Genomic DNA, 18,228 nt, shown 5'->3' on the forward strand with positions numbered 1-18,228 from the left:
CCGGCCGCAGCGCTAACGCGGCGCTTGCACCGCGCCGGGCCCGCCCGCGCTTACTGCCCTTCCGGCGGCGACACGACGGGTAGGGGCCAGGGGCCAAGGCGTTCCGCGACTGTGGTCACCCCTACTGCCGCCGCTCAGCCTCCCCCATAGGCACGAGGAAAACCGTCCGGTACTACAGAAATTAAAGTACAGAGAAAGTGGAAACCAGACGATCTGCCTAAGCAGATTCACACAGTGACCTTTACTCATGGCAGACTGACCCCGAGAAGACAAAGTGCCCTTCAGCCGCTTTCTGCCTGTTTGCAAGCTGGGTGCCCTACTTCTCCCCGGGTAGGACGCTACCYGCATGTAACTTCATTTCATTACATTTACCATTCTATTAAAACCATCAGTAATAATCTGTATTTTGGTACATATTTTTTCTGCCTTTGAGTGATACAACGCTAAGTTAACAACTCCATACACATGTACTTACTTCCTTTCTCTCCGACCAAAGTAGTTCACTGTACATCTTAAAAAAACTAGGAAGTTCTGCGTTCCACTCTGAGCAAGAAAATAGGAGGAAAAAAAAAATAGCATCAACATTGGAGTCTCAAGCTAGTACTGTAAGTTAGCCTGTAAAATAGCTTCATGTTTTTCTCACTATACACCAGTTACAAAAGCTTTTGTTAGTAATCTGTCATCTATATTAAGTAATTTGAAATTGTTTTTTAAACTTGCATTGAATTTCAGTAGTTCTTTTTTAATTTATTACTGCTTTCTTTTAAGTATGTTTCATTCATGAAACTGATTTCTTGGAATAATGGAATTAATAAAACAAAAAGTTGGTTATACTAAATACATTTAAGTATAATGCATTACTGGATGATTAAATGCACCATTATTTTAGCATTTTATATTGTACTGTTATCACGGAAACTAAACTGTGATTAAGTCTCTCCTCCTCTTCTTTCTCCCTGAATTCAGTAATTGAATTGCAGCAGTAATCTATATTATTGTAAAAATCGAAAACCTTACCTGCTCCGTTTTCACCAGCATTTCCTTGACTCAGACCACAGAATGGATTACCAGCCTAGGAAGTGATTGCAGTTAAACCGCCTAGTTTTCCCTTTGTCTGCAGAGGGCACGTGGACTGAAAGAAGCGATAGCTCAGCTGACCTTTGAAATCAAAGCTCTGCTCCAAGTCATGATCACATGTGGCTCTGATCCTTCATTAAGCTTGAGATTTATTCCCTGTGGTGGCATTTAAGATGACCAATATGAACTTAAATTTTGACTTTCTAACAGCTCGCATAATCAAGTACAACCACTGTGGATGTAAAATTTATTCCAAGCACTCACATCAAGTCTTACACAGTTTTCCTTTTATAAGAAACAGGAAACATCGGCTCTAACTGAGCCAGGTTGATGATTCTAGCAACTCCTCATTTTACATTTAAGTAAAATCGTGTGAGGATATAAGATAGATGATCAGAGGAACTATTGATGAAATATATATACCACAACATGAAAGTAACAGATTGCTATAGTGACTACTTAGTTGAACAGCCAATATCAATTAGGAAAAAAAAAAAAAGTGAATCCCTAGACTGAAGCTGACACAGCACTCAAACTTCCCCTTCACTTTCATTCTTTAATTCTCTCACCACTGTGCTCCACCTGATTTTTCTATATTTCCAAAATAACTTGTTTTGCTTTGATGGAAATTGAGGAAACTAAGCAGAGGAATAATCAGGTTAGCCAGAGCACTGCATTGGTCAGGAGAATCTAAGGCTGCTTTGCTGTGAGAAAGCAAAAAGACTGTTCACAGATTGCACTGCAGCAAGCAAGGATAAGAGCAGCCACGTTCAGGGAACCTCGGTGAAGCTGAACAATTAGCTAACAACASCAATTTGAAAATTAACTAAGTTATTGGGCCACATTTATGTTTTTGGTGAGAGGTAGAGTTCTRAAGATATAGCTGATTGAATTTTTCAGACACCCTCTGACAGAGCTGAACAGGAATCCTGCAGAAGTTCTGTCCACTCTGCACACGCCACTACCTCAGTCTGAAGCTACCAGCTCTGAGAAGCAGATTAATCWACTGATTAGAATTGACAGTTCTATACAGGTGAGAATTCCTTCCAGTTTGCAAATGCTATGTGCAAGCTTCTGAAAATGTCTTTGTTGAGAAGAAAAGCCTTTTAGACTATCAAGAGGCTGTTTAAAGTGATACTTAACTAAAATCATCAATTAAGCTAGAAAGTTCTAAGGATTAAGGCTGTATCAAAGCATTATGTAGTCAGACATTGAAGCATAGCTCTGAGGCACGGCATGTGTAGGGTTTTTTGTTTTTTCTTCATTAGGTGTACTTGCACGCTTTAGCGACCACTAACCAAGGAGGTTGTCARACACCAGAAATAAAGGTCAGTTGAACACACACTTTAATTCAGTGCCATTGTTTCTAGATATCCGCCTTTTGTGGTTCTGTCAGCATTCACTTGCCCAAATTGCCGATGAAGTAAGACTAGGACTAGCTTACATTCTTAAAACACATTGAAGTATGTCTTTTTATATCAAGAAGGCAAAAWTCGCTACATCTGATGAAAAGCCTTAAAACGCGCTCAGGAGGAGAACAGTAACTTTCAGCAAGCCTACGTAACAGAATGCCATCTTGAGTCAAGGATGCTAGAATAAAGCCTGTAAMGCAAATAGCGAAGACAGTCCAATACTGCTGCAGAACCAAAGCAAGCTTTTTCAGTTTTAAGACCGAACTTCATGACAGAAATAGAATTTCTGCAGAAAATAAGTGTTCCTTGTATTCTTCTACTTTCAGCTGCTTACAGATCCTTGCCTCCCATTACTTTTTYTTCCTTCCCTTGTTTACTATAGTTTGGTATAACCAGCTGTTCATCTTGTGCCCACAGGTTAGTGGATATACCAGGCCCTGTGACTTCAGGCTTTCTAGTAAGACCATATTCTTAAGTGATATAGTGAAGATCTCTGCGTTTCCTTTWTGACATTGTCTCATCTGCATCTTTCAGACAAGAATATGGGCTAGCTTTATTGTTTTTCCCCAGACAGCTATTTTCACTATTCGTTTTGACAAACTCTGTTAAAAATGCCTCTCTATATTCTAAGTGAACAGTTGAAAACAAACACTTCAAGTATTTCTCATTTCAAATACCTAAAGTTAATCTTTATCCTCTGTCTGCAGAAGTTCAAGTAATCCAGCAAACACAAAGGGTGACATTATATAGTACTGTATCAGGTTTACTTACATGCAGTAGACTTTATATGCATTTTCAATACATCCTTTCCTGAGGTATTACCATTCTCCTTAAGTGTCAAATGTCAGTTTAAATAGCATTATTTTCAACATGCTAAGCTTTGTTTATTCCCTCTTCACAGCATCCGTATATAGGAAATTAGTAGATGCAATGGCAAAAAAAAGAGTTCTATATTTCACTTAGGTTCCATTATTTGTTTTTGCATTAGAAGTACACAGGAAAATAAAAGATAAGGGAATTGCAATAGTATCTACTTGTACAACCAACCCATCTGAGTAGTTTCCTCTCTAAGATTAGGCAATACATTATCTTTGAGACAAGACACATTGAGTTTTGTTGTGAAGAGTTAAGACTAGAACACAAGGTCACTTACACAGCTTGATTTTATTCTGATTTTTACCTCTGGTTTGTGAAGGAAGTAGACAATTAATAATTAGTTTCATTAAAAAAATGTTTATTCTGTTAAAATGTTCTCACTTTGAAATGCAGTTAAACAGACCTTTCAACTTGCAAAAATCCAAGTCTTTGCAATGAATGCATGTGCAGTGGACATCCTCCCATCCCCAGAAAGGTATGTTCTGCATTATTCTCCTTCACTTAAGATTGACCAAATAAGAGAGCAGGCTACGTGGAAGTTATGGCAGTTTAAGAGTCCAGTGRGTACAGCATTCATAAAATAATAAAGATTTCCCTTAGTTTAGTAATCTCCACTGAAGGATGCAAATACTTACATAAACAAAGCAATTGGTTTGAGTTTGACCTGAAAATTCCCTTCTGAAAAAAACCGCAGCTGCAGTATTTAGCCCCAGGACTGACATTAGCACATCTTGAATATGGATCCCACCAGAAGCTATCCAAACCAACCATACAGTCTTACTTTCTGCATCTATTGTATATTAYAGAAGCCACAGAGGGAACATGGTCTCTGGCAAGTTTTCCTTYTGTTGGTATTAGAGCAAACAGCCAGCAAAATTAAGTTATAATTGTAAAGATGAGATAAATAACAGGATCCTAAACGAAGACAGGTTTCATTCATCATCCTTTCCCCAATACTTATTCACTCCTTTTGGGCTTAAGCTGTTCTGTTAATTTGAAAACAAGTTAAGCAACTTCAGCATATTAGAAAGTGAAAGTCAATGTTTTCCTTTGTCTTAGAGTACAGTTATGTTACCAGGAGCCTGGAACATAGTCATCCATRGCCTCTCCATAAGAGTATGATCAAGCAGAGTTTTTCTAGAAAGATCATTTTATATCATTTCTCTGCTACTCTAACTTGTATTATGCACAGCATTCAAATTCACCTTTAACAAATAGTCCCTTGAAGTCTTCACTGCAGCATTTGAGTTTGTTGATTTAAGATATTTTTCTTAAAAGCAGGAGATTAACTTTGGTTTCTATTACCTGCAATGGAAAAAAAAAAAAAATATATATATATATATATATATATATATATATATATATATATTACTAAGCTGGTGTTTTCCACTCTTGCCCCTATCAATTTGTCTGCTGAAAGAAGAAGGTGGGGGGAGAGGGGCTTAATTCTCCACATGACAGGCAGGACCAGGATTTCAGAATACATTTTAAAACACAAGTCTGGCTGCAATCTACATGCTTTCCCTGCCTTTTCTACACTAATTGTTTTTTTTTTTTTTTGTCCCACCCCCCCCATATTCTTGTCTTCTTTCCCTCCACTGAACCTTTTTAATTCTTACCTTTACATCTACAGCAGCCCAAGAACTTGAAAGAMAACTAAAAAACCACAGCTGAAACCTCTCAGAGTCACTTCCATACCTTCAGCCCTTGCAAGAGATATTGCATATCATTTGATCAGCCACAGCTTGTTAGCTGCCTGTGGTAGGTGGCTTCCCAAAGTGAAAATAGTCAGTGATGCACAACAGTAAGACCATATTCACATCTTCCAAGATCATGCAAACAGGTTYATTCTCTGTAACCTGCTCCTCTCCTTGTCAAATATGCTTTCAACTGTCTCACCTGCCATAAGCCTTGCTCAGGTTACGCTAGTAAAACAGATAAGGCTGGGAAGCACAATGGCTAACAGTGTATTAGAGGTAGATATAGCCTTCATCTGCCATGGAAGAGACAAGAGGTATCGTCTCCTTTTCCAGATAAAGGAGACGCTACACGAGACTGTCATGTCTCCTTCGGTTATGCTGAAGAACATACAAGGCATGGTTAGTGAAATATCCAACCTTACCTTCTTTAAAGGGGGTTTTAGGAGGAATATTTTCCTTGCTATCATGCTGGAAAGCTTTAGAGGGGTCAAACCGCCTAATGCCCTGAAGTGCATATAGCTGCTCCTGAAGATCTCTGCTTGTTTGCTTCTCTCTTGCTAGCAGGGCACGCAGTTTTGAGACATCCTAATAGGTAAAACAAAACATTCACAAGTGAGATAATGAAGCATGCTTTCCCCCTGTTGTTTATTTGCTTTAAAATTACTCAAGTCTTGAATCTCCAAAAAGGTAAGAAAGACTAACCAGGCTAAATACAAGAGTTATTATTTGTACTGGTGATCTTGAACATCGTGTATCAAATCCAAACTAAGAGAGATTATTTTTGTTTACTGAGGCTACTCATTCTTTCTAATCTTGCACTCAAAAGAAATTTAATAACCATAGTAATACTGTAATTTAATCAACAAATTAAGGACTGGTTCCCCACACAAGTGCAGGATCAGTCTATAAATGTTTACAGCAATAAAGCGAGTAAGTAAGAGTAAGTTCCAGATTTCTAACATATTATTTGACAAACCTGCTTCAGGTGTGTATTCTCCTCCTTCAGCTTCATAACATGCTTGATTTTTTGCTTCTGGTTCTGATGTCCAAGTAGCTTAGCATATGCATCACTTAATTTATTTAGTTCTTCTTGGGCTGCACCATGCTCATTTAAGAGAGCATTCTTCTCTGCTTCAAATGCATCCAGTTGTTGCTGGAACATATAAAAGTCTTGAATTGAAAGAAATTTTAAATACTGAACTGAAGCCTACAAAGACTGGTTTGGGAAGAGTAGATGCTCAACAGACAGTAGCTTTGGAAACCATTGCATGGTAATGGCCTTAGAATAGCCAGCAGCACGTGTACTTCTTGAGAATTCAGTCAACTGCATAAAGTATTAAGTCAGACAGTAATAAATATGTATTTCATGACACACCTGAAAAGGCTTAGTTTTGTTATGCAAATCTTCGTATAGAGTACGCCATGTCTTTATCTCTTCTTTTAAGCTAGAATTCACATCTTCATTTATGTTTTTCCTAAAAAGCAAGATGTCATTGTCTTTACACAGTAAAAAGCTTACAGCATTTCTTCACACTAAAACTTTTGTGTACCAAGCTACACAAAATTAGTTTGAGAAAAAAAGTCACCTTGATCTTTCTCCTTCAAGACCTTTCAGGTCTTCAGTTTGCACTTGCAGTTTTTCCTGAAGTTTAGTCATCTGTGCAAGGTAAGACTCCTTGGTTCTTTCTATTTCTGCTTCTTTTAGTGCCAGCTTCGTCTGGGTTTCTAAAAGCATCCTGAGGAAAAAGCATCATTCATCTTTAATGAACCCTWAATTTATTCTTTTCTATCATTCTAATTCTGAAAATAAGTACCCACATTTGAAATGCTGTTATTAAAAGAACTGGAATGAAGGTTTGCATTAACAGCATTGTAAGAAAAGGACAACATAGTACAGAAAGCAATCAAGTTCACATGCAAATTTTTTTTTTTTTTTTTCCTGCAAGGAACTGATAAAGCAGTGCTTTTGAAGGAAGGATAGACCATATGTTTATTAATTCTTTAATTCTAGCAGCTTTTAATGCAAGCTACTTCAGTAATTAAAACTTTTTAATGCAGGTACAGCATTGCTTGAGCTTTACTCAAGCATAAGCTACATCCAGTCAAGACTGCTCAATGTGGAAGAGTTCAAGGGTTTAAGGCAAATTCTATATACAAAAGTTGCCTTCCCTCTCCTCTGYCATTTGTTTTACTTTTTACTGTAAGTAAAGACATTTTTGTTACAGAAGCATTTTATAAGTCAGAGATACATCTGGCCAAGTTAGAAACATCCAATTCTGACTAGCCAAAAAAGGGATTTTTTTTGGGGGTTTTTTTTTTTTTTTTTACGAGCTAAGGGGGTGGTCTATCAACACCTTCAACTTTGCATTGGGAAGGAGAAGAAATAAACTGCTGATTTGATTTGACAGAGCACCATGTTCAGTTGTAGGTAAGACGACAAGCCTCAGTTAACACTGTTCAGCTTCAGGAAGTTTGTTGGCCAAGTACCTTGCACATTCTTCTTTTGCTTTGTTTTTAGTGTATTCTGCTTCCTGAAGTAGCTGCAGGTTATCTTCACCTACTTTTTTCAGGTTGGCAACCTCTTCTTGCAATAAGCTGTTCTCTAATTTAAGGCTGGCTATTTCCTCGGCTGTTGTCTTCTTGCAACTGGAATTAGAAARCCTTGTTACTTGAGACAGAATACAGACCAAAAGGTTCAGGCCTTAGGAGAGCAATATAAGCTAATGCTACCCAGTATAAAAGATTTTAGCTTTGAAGTATACCAGCATTCTGATATTAAGAAGTCTACCATAAGATGGGGGGAGGGAATAAGAGCTATTTCTATAAAACCATAAGAAATTACATTGAAAAATACCATACTATAGTTATTTTCACTTCAGTACACTTTAAASACTAAAGATCATCTGTACCTGAAGCTTGCATCAGAAAATATCCTGCTTGACCCTTTGGGGTGCCTTTGCACACTTCACAATAACATCRATTTTCAAATACTACTACTGTATCTTTTGAAGAGATAACTGCAATAATTCCATCTCCCATATACATCTGTTGGCAGATAACAAATATCATGTCTAGTAACAACAGTTTAATTCCTTCTGAATGACTGTACACAATGTGCTCAGTTGGTTCTAGCACTGTCATGCAGAAGAGTTACCCAACACTGAGGCTATTTTCAAGAACTTTAGGAAAATAATGTTTATTCACTACAAGTTTTGAGTCCAAGCAGGAAGCCATTTTGAAGAAAAAGTACACAGAACATCACCACTAGTTAAAACTCTCAAGGTTCAAGAGCACTTCAATATTGTGCTTGGTTACAATTTGGAAGAGGAAACATCCATAGCTTCCTGAACCTACAGCTAGACACTGAACTGTTCATTATGCTGGCCTAGTACTCAAGAGTATTAAATCAATTTAAGGCCAWCAAATAATCCAGCACACAGAACACTGCTCTGACAGTATGGTAATACTCATATAGTGTCAAGGAATAAGGTACACACATGAACAGTACTTTTTATCATAATAGATAGAACACCTGTCCTAGTTCTTAATTGAATTTAAATACCTTTCAAATTCAGCAATAGTCTTTCCAAGTTTACGCAGTGTATTGCTATGCTCTTCTTGGATTTGCAAAACAGCATTACTGTGCATTTCACTGATTTGCTCCAAATCAGTATTCTTCCTGAAATAGGAAATCAACATTCCATACTGGAGACAAGTATGTCTAAACAAACTTCAAATGCTGTTAGCAGTTATTGAAGGTTTGCTGTGGCAGCTATGCATTAATTCGGACAGAAATCAATAACTTACCTACCACAACTTTGCAAGCATTAAAGCACAATATTCACAATCAATGTAGCTAAATATTTTCCCCCTCCCTYAATTTTCCCAAATGCCTGTAGAACAGGCTCCTTTTAATACCTACTAAAAAATCTTTCAAGAAGTGACAAAGGAAGAAACAGCCTTCTTGAACATCTTCCCTAGCATTTGTGCTCTCCAGGATGGAAACATTCAATACACATGTAGCTTACYCTTAGGACTAAGAGGATACAACTATAGTACTAACAGATTAATTAGCATGCTGAAACATGCTTAAACAGTTTCATTAAAACAATTCAAAATTGATTCAAATTACTCAAATAGATTTAACCTAATTGCTATCATTAGTCAGCCAGCAAGAAAAACTGAACAGGTCTAAATTTAAAACCTATATTAGACTTAGAAACTTATCTATATCTTAGATTTAAGATTTTTCTGTAAAAGCAGTAGAAGTCAGGCAGTTTGACAAACCCTTTCAGCTTTTCTTCCATTTGAGCAAGCTCAAATGCTTGAGATTTGATTTCTTGTTCCAACCGCTTCACCAACTTTTCAGCTTTCTTCTCCTTAGCATGCAGCTTATCCAGCTCATTCACCGCACCCTTCAGCTCTTCTTGCARCTGAAGTCTCTCATTTGTTACCTCTTCTTGAAACTCTAGTAACTTCTCGTGCATACATGCAGAAGACTTCTGCAGTCCAGAAGAACAAAGATGTTACAACTCCCCTACTTTTCTAGTGTATGTCTGCATATTTTTAAAGGCCATTTTACAATGCTTACTTAAGCTTTTAAATACAAGGGAAATCTATGGGAAGAACAGTAACATCTATCACAAGAGCTGTGATTCTTACAGGGACATTAGAACATGCAATTTCTCCTGTAGAACCAGGTAACAGCTTCTACATCCCCCAGATTAGACTGCTGTTAAAACTGCAGTTTTACATGTAATCAAAATTAGAATATTTAGTCATTGGGACTACAGTCTATTTTTTGACTAATTTAGTATTTGTATTTACCTTTTCCTCTTGCAGCTGAGAGAGAATATCCTCTTGTTTCTGAAGCAGGTTTTGGTGCTCTTGCTCTTTTAAGAGAATTCTTTTTTTCAGGTCTTCTATTTCAGCAGTCATACTCAGGCATTTTCCTCTGCTCTCAGAGGACTCTTTCTCTGTAGAGAAAATAGAGATCTTCAGTTCTCTATCTTCAGAGAACCGCATCATCTGTTCTTCAGAGTACTGGAGATAATTATGATACATATCTTTGGGACAAACAGCCTTTATTAGAGCAGCAGGATAGTTGGGGAAAGAAAACTAAATGTTTTCAAAAAAACCTGTCTTTTGCATAATACAAGCACCAGGTAGCCAACCAGTATACAGAGAACTGAGTACCAATGTTAAGTTGCAGGGGTGGCTTTTTGTTGGTTGGTTTGTTGGTTATGTGGAAGGGGCACAGAAGTGAGTAAGTTCCTAGGCACATTCCCAATGTCTCAATAAATTCTAGCATATTTTAGCATTTAGGTATACCCGTACAGAACTAAAGCAATGTAGTACTGCTTGTCAATGAGGAGTGAAGAAGTCACTTGCAGGCAGTTTTCAGATTAATGCCCACCCTACCAGGTAAACAATTATTTCTATAATATCCACCTTAGTATCCCTCCATGGAAAATAGACTTAAAAGAGAGGTCAGATCACAAGGTAGTTTCCATACTGATAGAAATATGCTGGTCTGTTTTCAACCAAACCTCAGAGACATGACATTCAAACTATGTTAACATTTTAAAACAAACCTATTTGAGATGCTGTAACTAAGATGTACACAGTTGGTATAGGCAAGAACCATTTGCACAAGTACTAGCAATTACCTTTTTCTTGTTCAAGCAGCTGACACCTTTCATTAAGTTCTTTTACCAGTTTAAATGATTCTTCTTCTTTTATTTTAAGGGAATCCCTCAGGACCCTGATGTCTCCGTCTTTCTTTATCAGCATCTCCTCCATCTGAGCAATATCTAATTTGTATTTTTCTACCATTTCTGCAACACTACTGTAGGAGAAAATTCAGGCATGTATTACCACTACTTATTTTGTTTGTAAGCTTATACTTCAGTACAAAGGGAGAAATGCTTTGTTTAAAGAGTCCAAACTAATTTTGATTTTGACCAAATTCAACTGGGGGACAGCCTTCGCTTACTTCCCAAATATCAGTTGTTGTACATTAAGACAGATTACTTAAAATTAAATACAAATTTCAATATTGACATTGTTTTTTTCAGAGAAATTCATGTAATCATAAAATTTCAAATATAGCTAAAAAATTTGATTTAAATACTCAATTCATCACTATAATTGATTTATAGATGACTTGCATCCAGTTTCATACAAAGGTGAATTCTAACAGAAACACATACATGTTAACATTTTAAAAACTTAATCAGAACTTATTCCTCATTGCCTTGATGAAGATCTTGCAATACATAGTGAGTTAATAAAGAAATCTTACTGAGCAAATTGGCAAGGGTAAGACAATAGGAGGGGGGAAAAAATGCAACTAAAACCTTTAGTGAACTAGCTTAATTAGAATATTTTCACCTTTGCATCATGCCTTGCTAGAGACACATTACTGTGAAGACTGGTTAGTATTTCAATCAGCTACAAAGCCCTGCATTAGTGATTTTCAGACTCTCAATCTGATTCTAAAGTGTCACCAACATACACAATTCATCACAAATCTTAAATGTGCTGCAAAGTTCACTGGAAACCAAGAGCATTCTTTTTGCACGACTGTACATAGTTTCACAAGTGAGAGTTCAAAGACACTAACCAATGCCAGTGTATTAGAAGGAAAGTTCAGTTCAAATTATGCTTAAATAAGCTAGGCTAAAGTAGCTTAGAGGACTCTATGAAATTCTTCCACTGTATTGCCTAGCTCACGAAAGCACAGACACATTTGGAAAAATAAATGCCTTATGACTCCTTTCCATTATCAAGAGAGAGAGGAAAAAAAAAAAAAAAAGAAAAAAAGAAAAGCTCCCTCCATCCAAGTATAACACAGCTACATAATTGCTGCCAAGATTCTATATCAAGAGCCATAAGGTAGGTGTAGTCATATTACCTTTAATTTGCTTGATCTCATTCAAGAAAGATTTGTTACCTGAGCTCTGTGATATATTCTAGGAGTTTTTCGCTGTCAGACTTTTCTTCAACTTTCTCTCTCTCACTAGCAGATCTAAAAGCAGAAAGTTTTCATGATTGTTTAAACAAAGGAGCTGTAAACTGTCTGATCACAGATAAACAGAAATACATCCTTGCATCACAAGCTAGGCAGTTTAATATTAAGACATGCTCTCCATAATCCAGTTTGACAAATCAAAGTGATTGAAAATGTCATTCTGCCCACTTTTGCTGCTTGTTTCTGTTGCATATCATCTTCTCATTTGTGCCAAGAATGCTGAGCCTTGTTTTATCATCAAGTGTGCTAAAGGGACTGCATTAGCTAGACAACTATTACTGCTTCCTTTTGTTAATTGTACTGCCTGCATTAGCAGCTTTGTGTATTTTCAGTTTAATACAGGTATAAAATATCTGCTCGCGTTTGAGCACTTGGATGTTAGGAGCAGAAGACACTTTATTAGAAGGAGGATTCTGCAGTGCCAATCAACTCTATTTCTGAAGTGGATCCTTTATAGGTCACTGTCACCAGAAATGGCCTGATATCAGTGCACTGCTCCCCTGCAAACACCACTATCCAAGAAGAACAGGAAGTGCCCTCCCTCCTTGCAGACAGCTGCTTTTGCCAAGGTACTTTGCAGTTAGCTTTCTGACAAAGAACACAGCTACTATGAAACAACCCTGAATGCATTACAACTGCCCTTCAATACTATTCACCTAGAAAACAATGTGCTATTTACATGATGTTTGTCAAATGCTCAAGTACTGAATTAACATCTCCACTCCTGGTCTAATGCTTGATCATTCTTACTTAATTCCAAATTTCCTTAGTCTAATAGGGCCAGACATTTAAGTGTTTAATCTACAGGAATGTCTTCCTCCAAGATGGAGGATAAGTCTTCTTGCAGTAGGAGTGTCTCCCCTCCTTACCTCACACCAAAAGAAATCCCCATCCATACCACACAGACAAGAGGTTCAGACATAGTTCTTTTGAGAAAGGGTTAGATATGTTAGAGGAACAAGCATTTGCATGTTATGGCTATAAGAATGCAGTAGCTCCTAAAACACTTTTCCATAAAAGGTATTCCAGGCCACATAAACTAATTTCTGTTCCCTCTTAGTAGAGAGGTGGCTTGTATTTTCCCTAAGCTACACATGTACTATAAAGTATGAACAACTAAGCACAGCCACCTAAGTCAATTCCCTTCTTCATTACTTACAGTTTTTCTTCCAACTGTGCTACTTTTCCTTTTGAATGCTCTAGATTCCTTTGTACTTCCTGCAACTTYATTTCCATATCTTCCTGCTTTGCAAGCGCAGTCTAAATCAAAATGAATAAGTAAACCAACAAGAGTAAGAAAAAATAGTAGCCTATTACCAACACCAAGAAGAGACTTCATAAAGGAATTGTCTAAAAAACTAKAACTAGCTTGTAACTACTATTTTATTACAATATCCGCTGCTGTGACAGATCTGACTCCTATATTCAAGTACTCATGAAGAAGATACGGTCTATTCATYAGAAGAATCTAAAACATACAAACACCTATGGCTTCAAACCATACATAGGYTTTTCAAAGAAATTATAAGTCTTCTGGTCAGAACAGACTAATTCAAACAGTGGCATTTCTAGTCTTCCTTACTTGAGCTCAGATGTACCCTACTAATCAACAGAATCAAAAGCAGATTTTTCTGTCTACTTTTTTCAGTGGAAATAGAAGAAACTACCTTGAAAATGAGTTTGAGRGGAAACCAAATGTTATCCACAAAACAGTTGTAGTCCATCACTGCCAGCTCCCTGAGAGATCAGGGGCACTACCCTGTGCAGTGACAAGCATCTTACCTTTTCCTTAGCATCCCTCTTGTTTCTGAGCTTCATTAATTCCATGCATAGGCTGCTCATTTTCTTCTGCATGCCATCTTCAGACAGCTTATTAGAGATAAATAAGAGACCACTAAACATAACTGTTAATTTGAATTACTCTTCATAGAACCATTTAATAGCATCTCCCTCCCATCCACAACAGTAATCTCCATCTGTCTTTGAGACACACATTTGGAGGGCCAGCTCTGTCTTTAGACAGAAATGCACAAAATCCCAAACTAGAGATGCTCTGTCCCTGTGACAATGAAGGGGCAAATGTGAAAATAGATGCTGATTCATACTGCCAACAGCTAAAGATTATTGCAGAAGAAATTCAATAAGAGCAAATTTAAAGCAAATAGGAGCTTATTTGTCTGACATTACCTTTGATTTTAGTAGTTCATTGGCTCTCGTTAGTTCGAGAAGCTGTTTTTTCAGGCATGCAACATTTGCCAAGAGAGATGTTTTTTCTTGCACTGCAGCAGTCAGCTTTGCTTCAGTCTTTGCAAAATCCTCATCCAAAGCCTGAAGTTTTTTATCCTGTTCTCCACGCTCTCTCACTAATGCCCGAATCTAAAACATAATTGTATTTTCTTCATTTCCTGCTTTCATTCCTTTTAAATAACAATTTAAGTTATGCCTGTTCTATATTCCTGTAAAGGCTGAGTACTCGAACAGTATTAACTTTTGTCATTCAGAGCATATCTTTAATTACTTCATTCATGGGAAAAGAGACAAAACAATCACTGCAATTCTTTATTATTGAATACCATAGACTTTTCTTAAGCACTTCAGCTCATTTACTCTGTGCTACAGAGCTGGTGCAAGGTATTCAAAAACTTCAGCCTGCAATAGAACTCAACTCTCCTCTCTAGCTATGGAACAAACATGACTTCTGAGACATACGAAGCAAAGATGTGGTACAAGCACCAAGAAAGGAAAGCTAACTGCCCTAAACTTAAAATTATCTCAATAATTGACAAAAATCTTGGCAGACAGTTGTTAAAACAAATAGAATTCTTCAGGTTGCATAAGATACTCTTGAAACATAGGACCATTCCTTTTTCGTTCTTTAAAGGATTGGTTGCAGGCTTCCTCAGAGTCAGCAAGGATGAATGTAGTTCTGTTCCATTAACTAATCTCTTTTTTTCTATCCATTGTGAGAATCTCTGCTCTGCACAGAACTGTGAACTAGTGTGTTATGTTACATGAAAGAGTAAGTTCTGCTAGACTGAAGTTCTGATTATAGGAGTGACTAACATAGAATTGCACTTGCACAGTGTGTTCATACCTCCTTCTCCAGCATCTTCTGTTTCTTTTTCTCTTTCATAAGAATATGATCTCTTTTAGGCTTCACAGTCCCACTACCTGGCTTTTGGGAACAGATGCATTAGAAACATTTAAATTTATCTTTAAACTTCAAAGTAAGAGGTTACAATATGAAATTCTACCAGCGAGGCTCTGAGGTACTAAACACCAAAATAAATTACTGCCCAGCTGCATGCTAATTTAGTAGAATAAAGGGTGACAGTAGATGCCTTCATATACCCAGCAGCATTTAAGATGCTCCCATTGCAACAGATRGACAAAATTAAAAGCTAAGCCACACATAAGACAGATACCAGATTAGGAACAGTTTTACCATTGCACTTTCATAAACACTACCCTGAATGAACAGCTCACATCCATGGTGACAGAGAGGAGATTGAGAAATTTGAGACGTAAGCACCTCTTAATTCCCACTAAAAGTCCTTTAATCTCTTAACCACAAGTTTGTTGTGGAAATTCCTCCTACCTTATGAGTTCTAGTAAACTAAATCAGTTAGAGTTGTTAACACATGCATTTTCAAACCCATAACCTCACGCATCTCAGGAGAACTTGCATATACATCTCCTCTTACATTCTTTCATTATTAGGTTCCTGCACTGCAATGTCCATCACAGGAAAACAGAAATAGAAGCAGCATCCTCTTAATGAGAAGCAGCTGTACCATAATTGGGTGTAAACAAAACCAGTAAAACCACCCATCAAGCAAGCCACTCTGTAGGCCCAAGGAATCATCATGTGATCCCAAAGATGCTATGCCCCCCCCATCACTTTGTTACCAAGGAAGCCAGGCATAATAATGCATTTCACATTCATGCAATCATCCAGATTGGTTAGCAGTAGCTATACTAAAGGGTTATGTGCTTAGTCTTACTACTGATCCAAGAGATACAAGTCCCTTTCCAGTTACAGGAGTAGACACGTTCTTTTCACTGTTTAGATTTCTTTCACCTGAAAAAAGACACAAAAAAGAGGTGAAAGAAGAGGGTGTGCATGTGTGCAATGAAGAAAGTTCAACTAAACTAGGACAAGTTAAGTGAACATTTATACAAAAGACAGGATACTATTTAATTATTAGACTACCCACCTCACAACTCAAGGCTAGCTATTTTCTTACTACAAGCAAGCAGCTCAACATAAATCAGTCAGGCATTCAAAGTTCAGAAAGAGACTGCCAAGTGACAGGCAATTCTAAGAATTCATTTTCTGCCAAGTTTCCCCCCATCCTCAATCTAAATTCACACTGTCCATTTTCAGCTGTAAAAAGTGTATACCTGGGAAAAAAACAAAACAAACTAAAAACCTCAAAAGCCCATTCCTTAAAAAACAAGGCTAGAAAAATAACTAAATCACTTAGTTCATAGTAGAAGACTCCCAAGTCACTAGAAGGAAGTGCACAGAAGGCTTATTATTTTAAAGACATTCCATTATGTCACAAAAACCAGTGTTTTTACAACTACCAAGCATGTGAGCTGAACAGCAGCCAACAAGCCCCCACCGAGAGAAAACAAAAACCAAAAACAACACAATAGTAACATACAAGCATTTTCCATTCATAGCTTTGAAAGGTATTATATTGTTGTATTTTGTACAAATTTTAGGACTACTTACTCTTCTGCCTCCTAACCTGTTGGTGTGGTTCAGAGGCCAGAGAACTTCTTACTGTATCTAAAGCTTTGACATCATAGGATCCTGGCAGCAGAGTACATGCAAGAAATAAAATATTCAGAACTGCAAAGAACTACTAGAGAAAATTATAGCAGTGAGCTGAAGCTAGTAACACATATAAGTTAAACCTACTTTAAATTAAAAAAATAGAAAACAAGCTGCACAACCACTAGAGCCTCAGTCTTGCTCTATAAATATGAACAAAGCTCACAGAACACACAGTAGGAAGGGATGGAGAGAGACTACTGCAAAACTGCTAAGATCATTATCAGCTGCTTAATTTAGCTTCTTGGAGGTTACACTAACTAATGCTAGAACTTGTGCTTCATATATGGAAAATTTCAAGACAGCTCATCAGCAGTAGCAGAGCATTGAAGTCCAAACAAAAGAAAGAAATGGAATAATAATAATAATAAAAAAAATCTTACAGCTAACTGGTAAAAGAGTCAGTCTAAAGCAAACTAAATGAAAAAAAGCCTCGTCTCTTCTTTTTTAAAAGATTTTCTTCCAGTCTGGAAAAGCAGACTATTTAGAAGCTGATGAGTTCAAGGCTTCTACTCCTAGTAACTAAGCTACTTGCATATTTATTATTAAAACAAGAATATTAAAGATTTGGAAATAACTTGAAGGAAAAATCAGAAGAAAAAGCAAAAGCAACATAGCTACAGATTCTTTGTATAATTATAGCCAAATGGCTTCAAGTCCAGTAAATGCCCACGCACTCGCTTTAACTTTCTAACTATCTGCAGAGAGAAGAGAACAACATCGTTTAATTTATGCTGAGAGAGCAGGGAACAGTATGAACAGGTACGTGGTCACAGCCAGAAAGCTGTGAAGAGATGCCTCTCCCAGGAACTGTACTTTAGTCAAAAATGCTGAGTTTTGGGGCTTGTTTTTCTTTAAAAAAGAAAGGAAGAAAAAGCGTGTGTGATGTGAGAGCGCCAAGGCGCCTCGGATCTGCTCACTCCTGCTTCCAGCAGGCAGCCCGCTGGCGTTCAGCCAGGATCCAGCCTGCGGCCGGCGCCTTTCCTCAGAGAAGAGCCCCCCCACTGCTCCAGCGAGAGCCCCAGGGAGCGGAGGGCCCAAGTCGCAAGGGCAGACCGGGCACGGAAGCGCCCCAGAGCCGCAGGCGAGCCTCCCGCCGCAGGCGAGCCTCCCGCCGCAGGCGAGCCTCCCGCCGCCGCCCCGCCGGCGCGCACGTACCAGAGCTGTCGTTGAAGCGCCGGAGCGGAGCCCTGGAGAACGCCATGACCGCGCAGAGCGCCCGCAGCCGCCTCGCTCGGCGTTCAAACGGCACCAACGGCCGCCACGCGCCGCCGGCAGCCAATCGCG

General features: G+C 38.0%; 2 protein-coding genes across 2 annotated transcripts in view; both read right to left on the reverse strand.

The window, feature by feature from the left end:
- MAT2B (methionine adenosyltransferase 2 non-catalytic beta subunit) overlaps positions 1 to 1,128 on the reverse strand; it is a 13,800-nt gene extending 12,672 nt beyond the window's left edge. The window contains exons 1-2 of the mRNA XM_085306115.1: positions 1,018 to 1,128; positions 476 to 543 (exon numbers count right to left, since the gene is read on the reverse strand). Of these exons, the coding sequence (XP_085162241.1) occupies positions 476 to 511 (36 nt within the window). The 5' untranslated portion in view covers positions 512 to 543; positions 1,018 to 1,128. The remainder of the gene's footprint in view (positions 1 to 475; positions 544 to 1,017) is intronic.
- Positions 1,129 to 3,706: 2,578 nt separating this feature from the next.
- Positions 3,707 to 18,226, reverse strand: HMMR (hyaluronan mediated motility receptor). Its single transcript, XM_085306117.1, has 18 exons — positions 18,100 to 18,226; positions 16,840 to 16,920; positions 16,103 to 16,179; positions 15,193 to 15,273; positions 14,286 to 14,474; positions 13,881 to 13,967; positions 13,258 to 13,358; positions 12,021 to 12,095; positions 10,735 to 10,913; positions 9,893 to 10,041; positions 9,353 to 9,567; positions 8,628 to 8,744; positions 7,553 to 7,711; positions 6,652 to 6,801; positions 6,441 to 6,540; positions 6,042 to 6,218; positions 5,488 to 5,650; positions 3,707 to 4,670 (listed from the first exon to the last, which is right to left on the reverse strand). Exons 1-18 carry the CDS (start codon positions 18,143 to 18,145, stop codon positions 4,651 to 4,653), a joined length of 2,166 nt encoding a protein of 721 aa, XP_085162243.1. The 5' UTR covers positions 18,146 to 18,226; the 3' UTR covers positions 3,707 to 4,650.
- Between the last annotated feature and the right edge of the window lie 2 nt (positions 18,227 to 18,228).

This window comes from Rhea americana, unplaced genomic scaffold, assembly GCF_003343005.1.
Source record: "Rhea americana isolate MKP2758 unplaced genomic scaffold, rheAme1 scaffold_232, whole genome shotgun sequence".
Lineage (NCBI taxonomy): Eukaryota > Metazoa > Chordata > Aves > Rheiformes > Rheidae > Rhea > Rhea americana.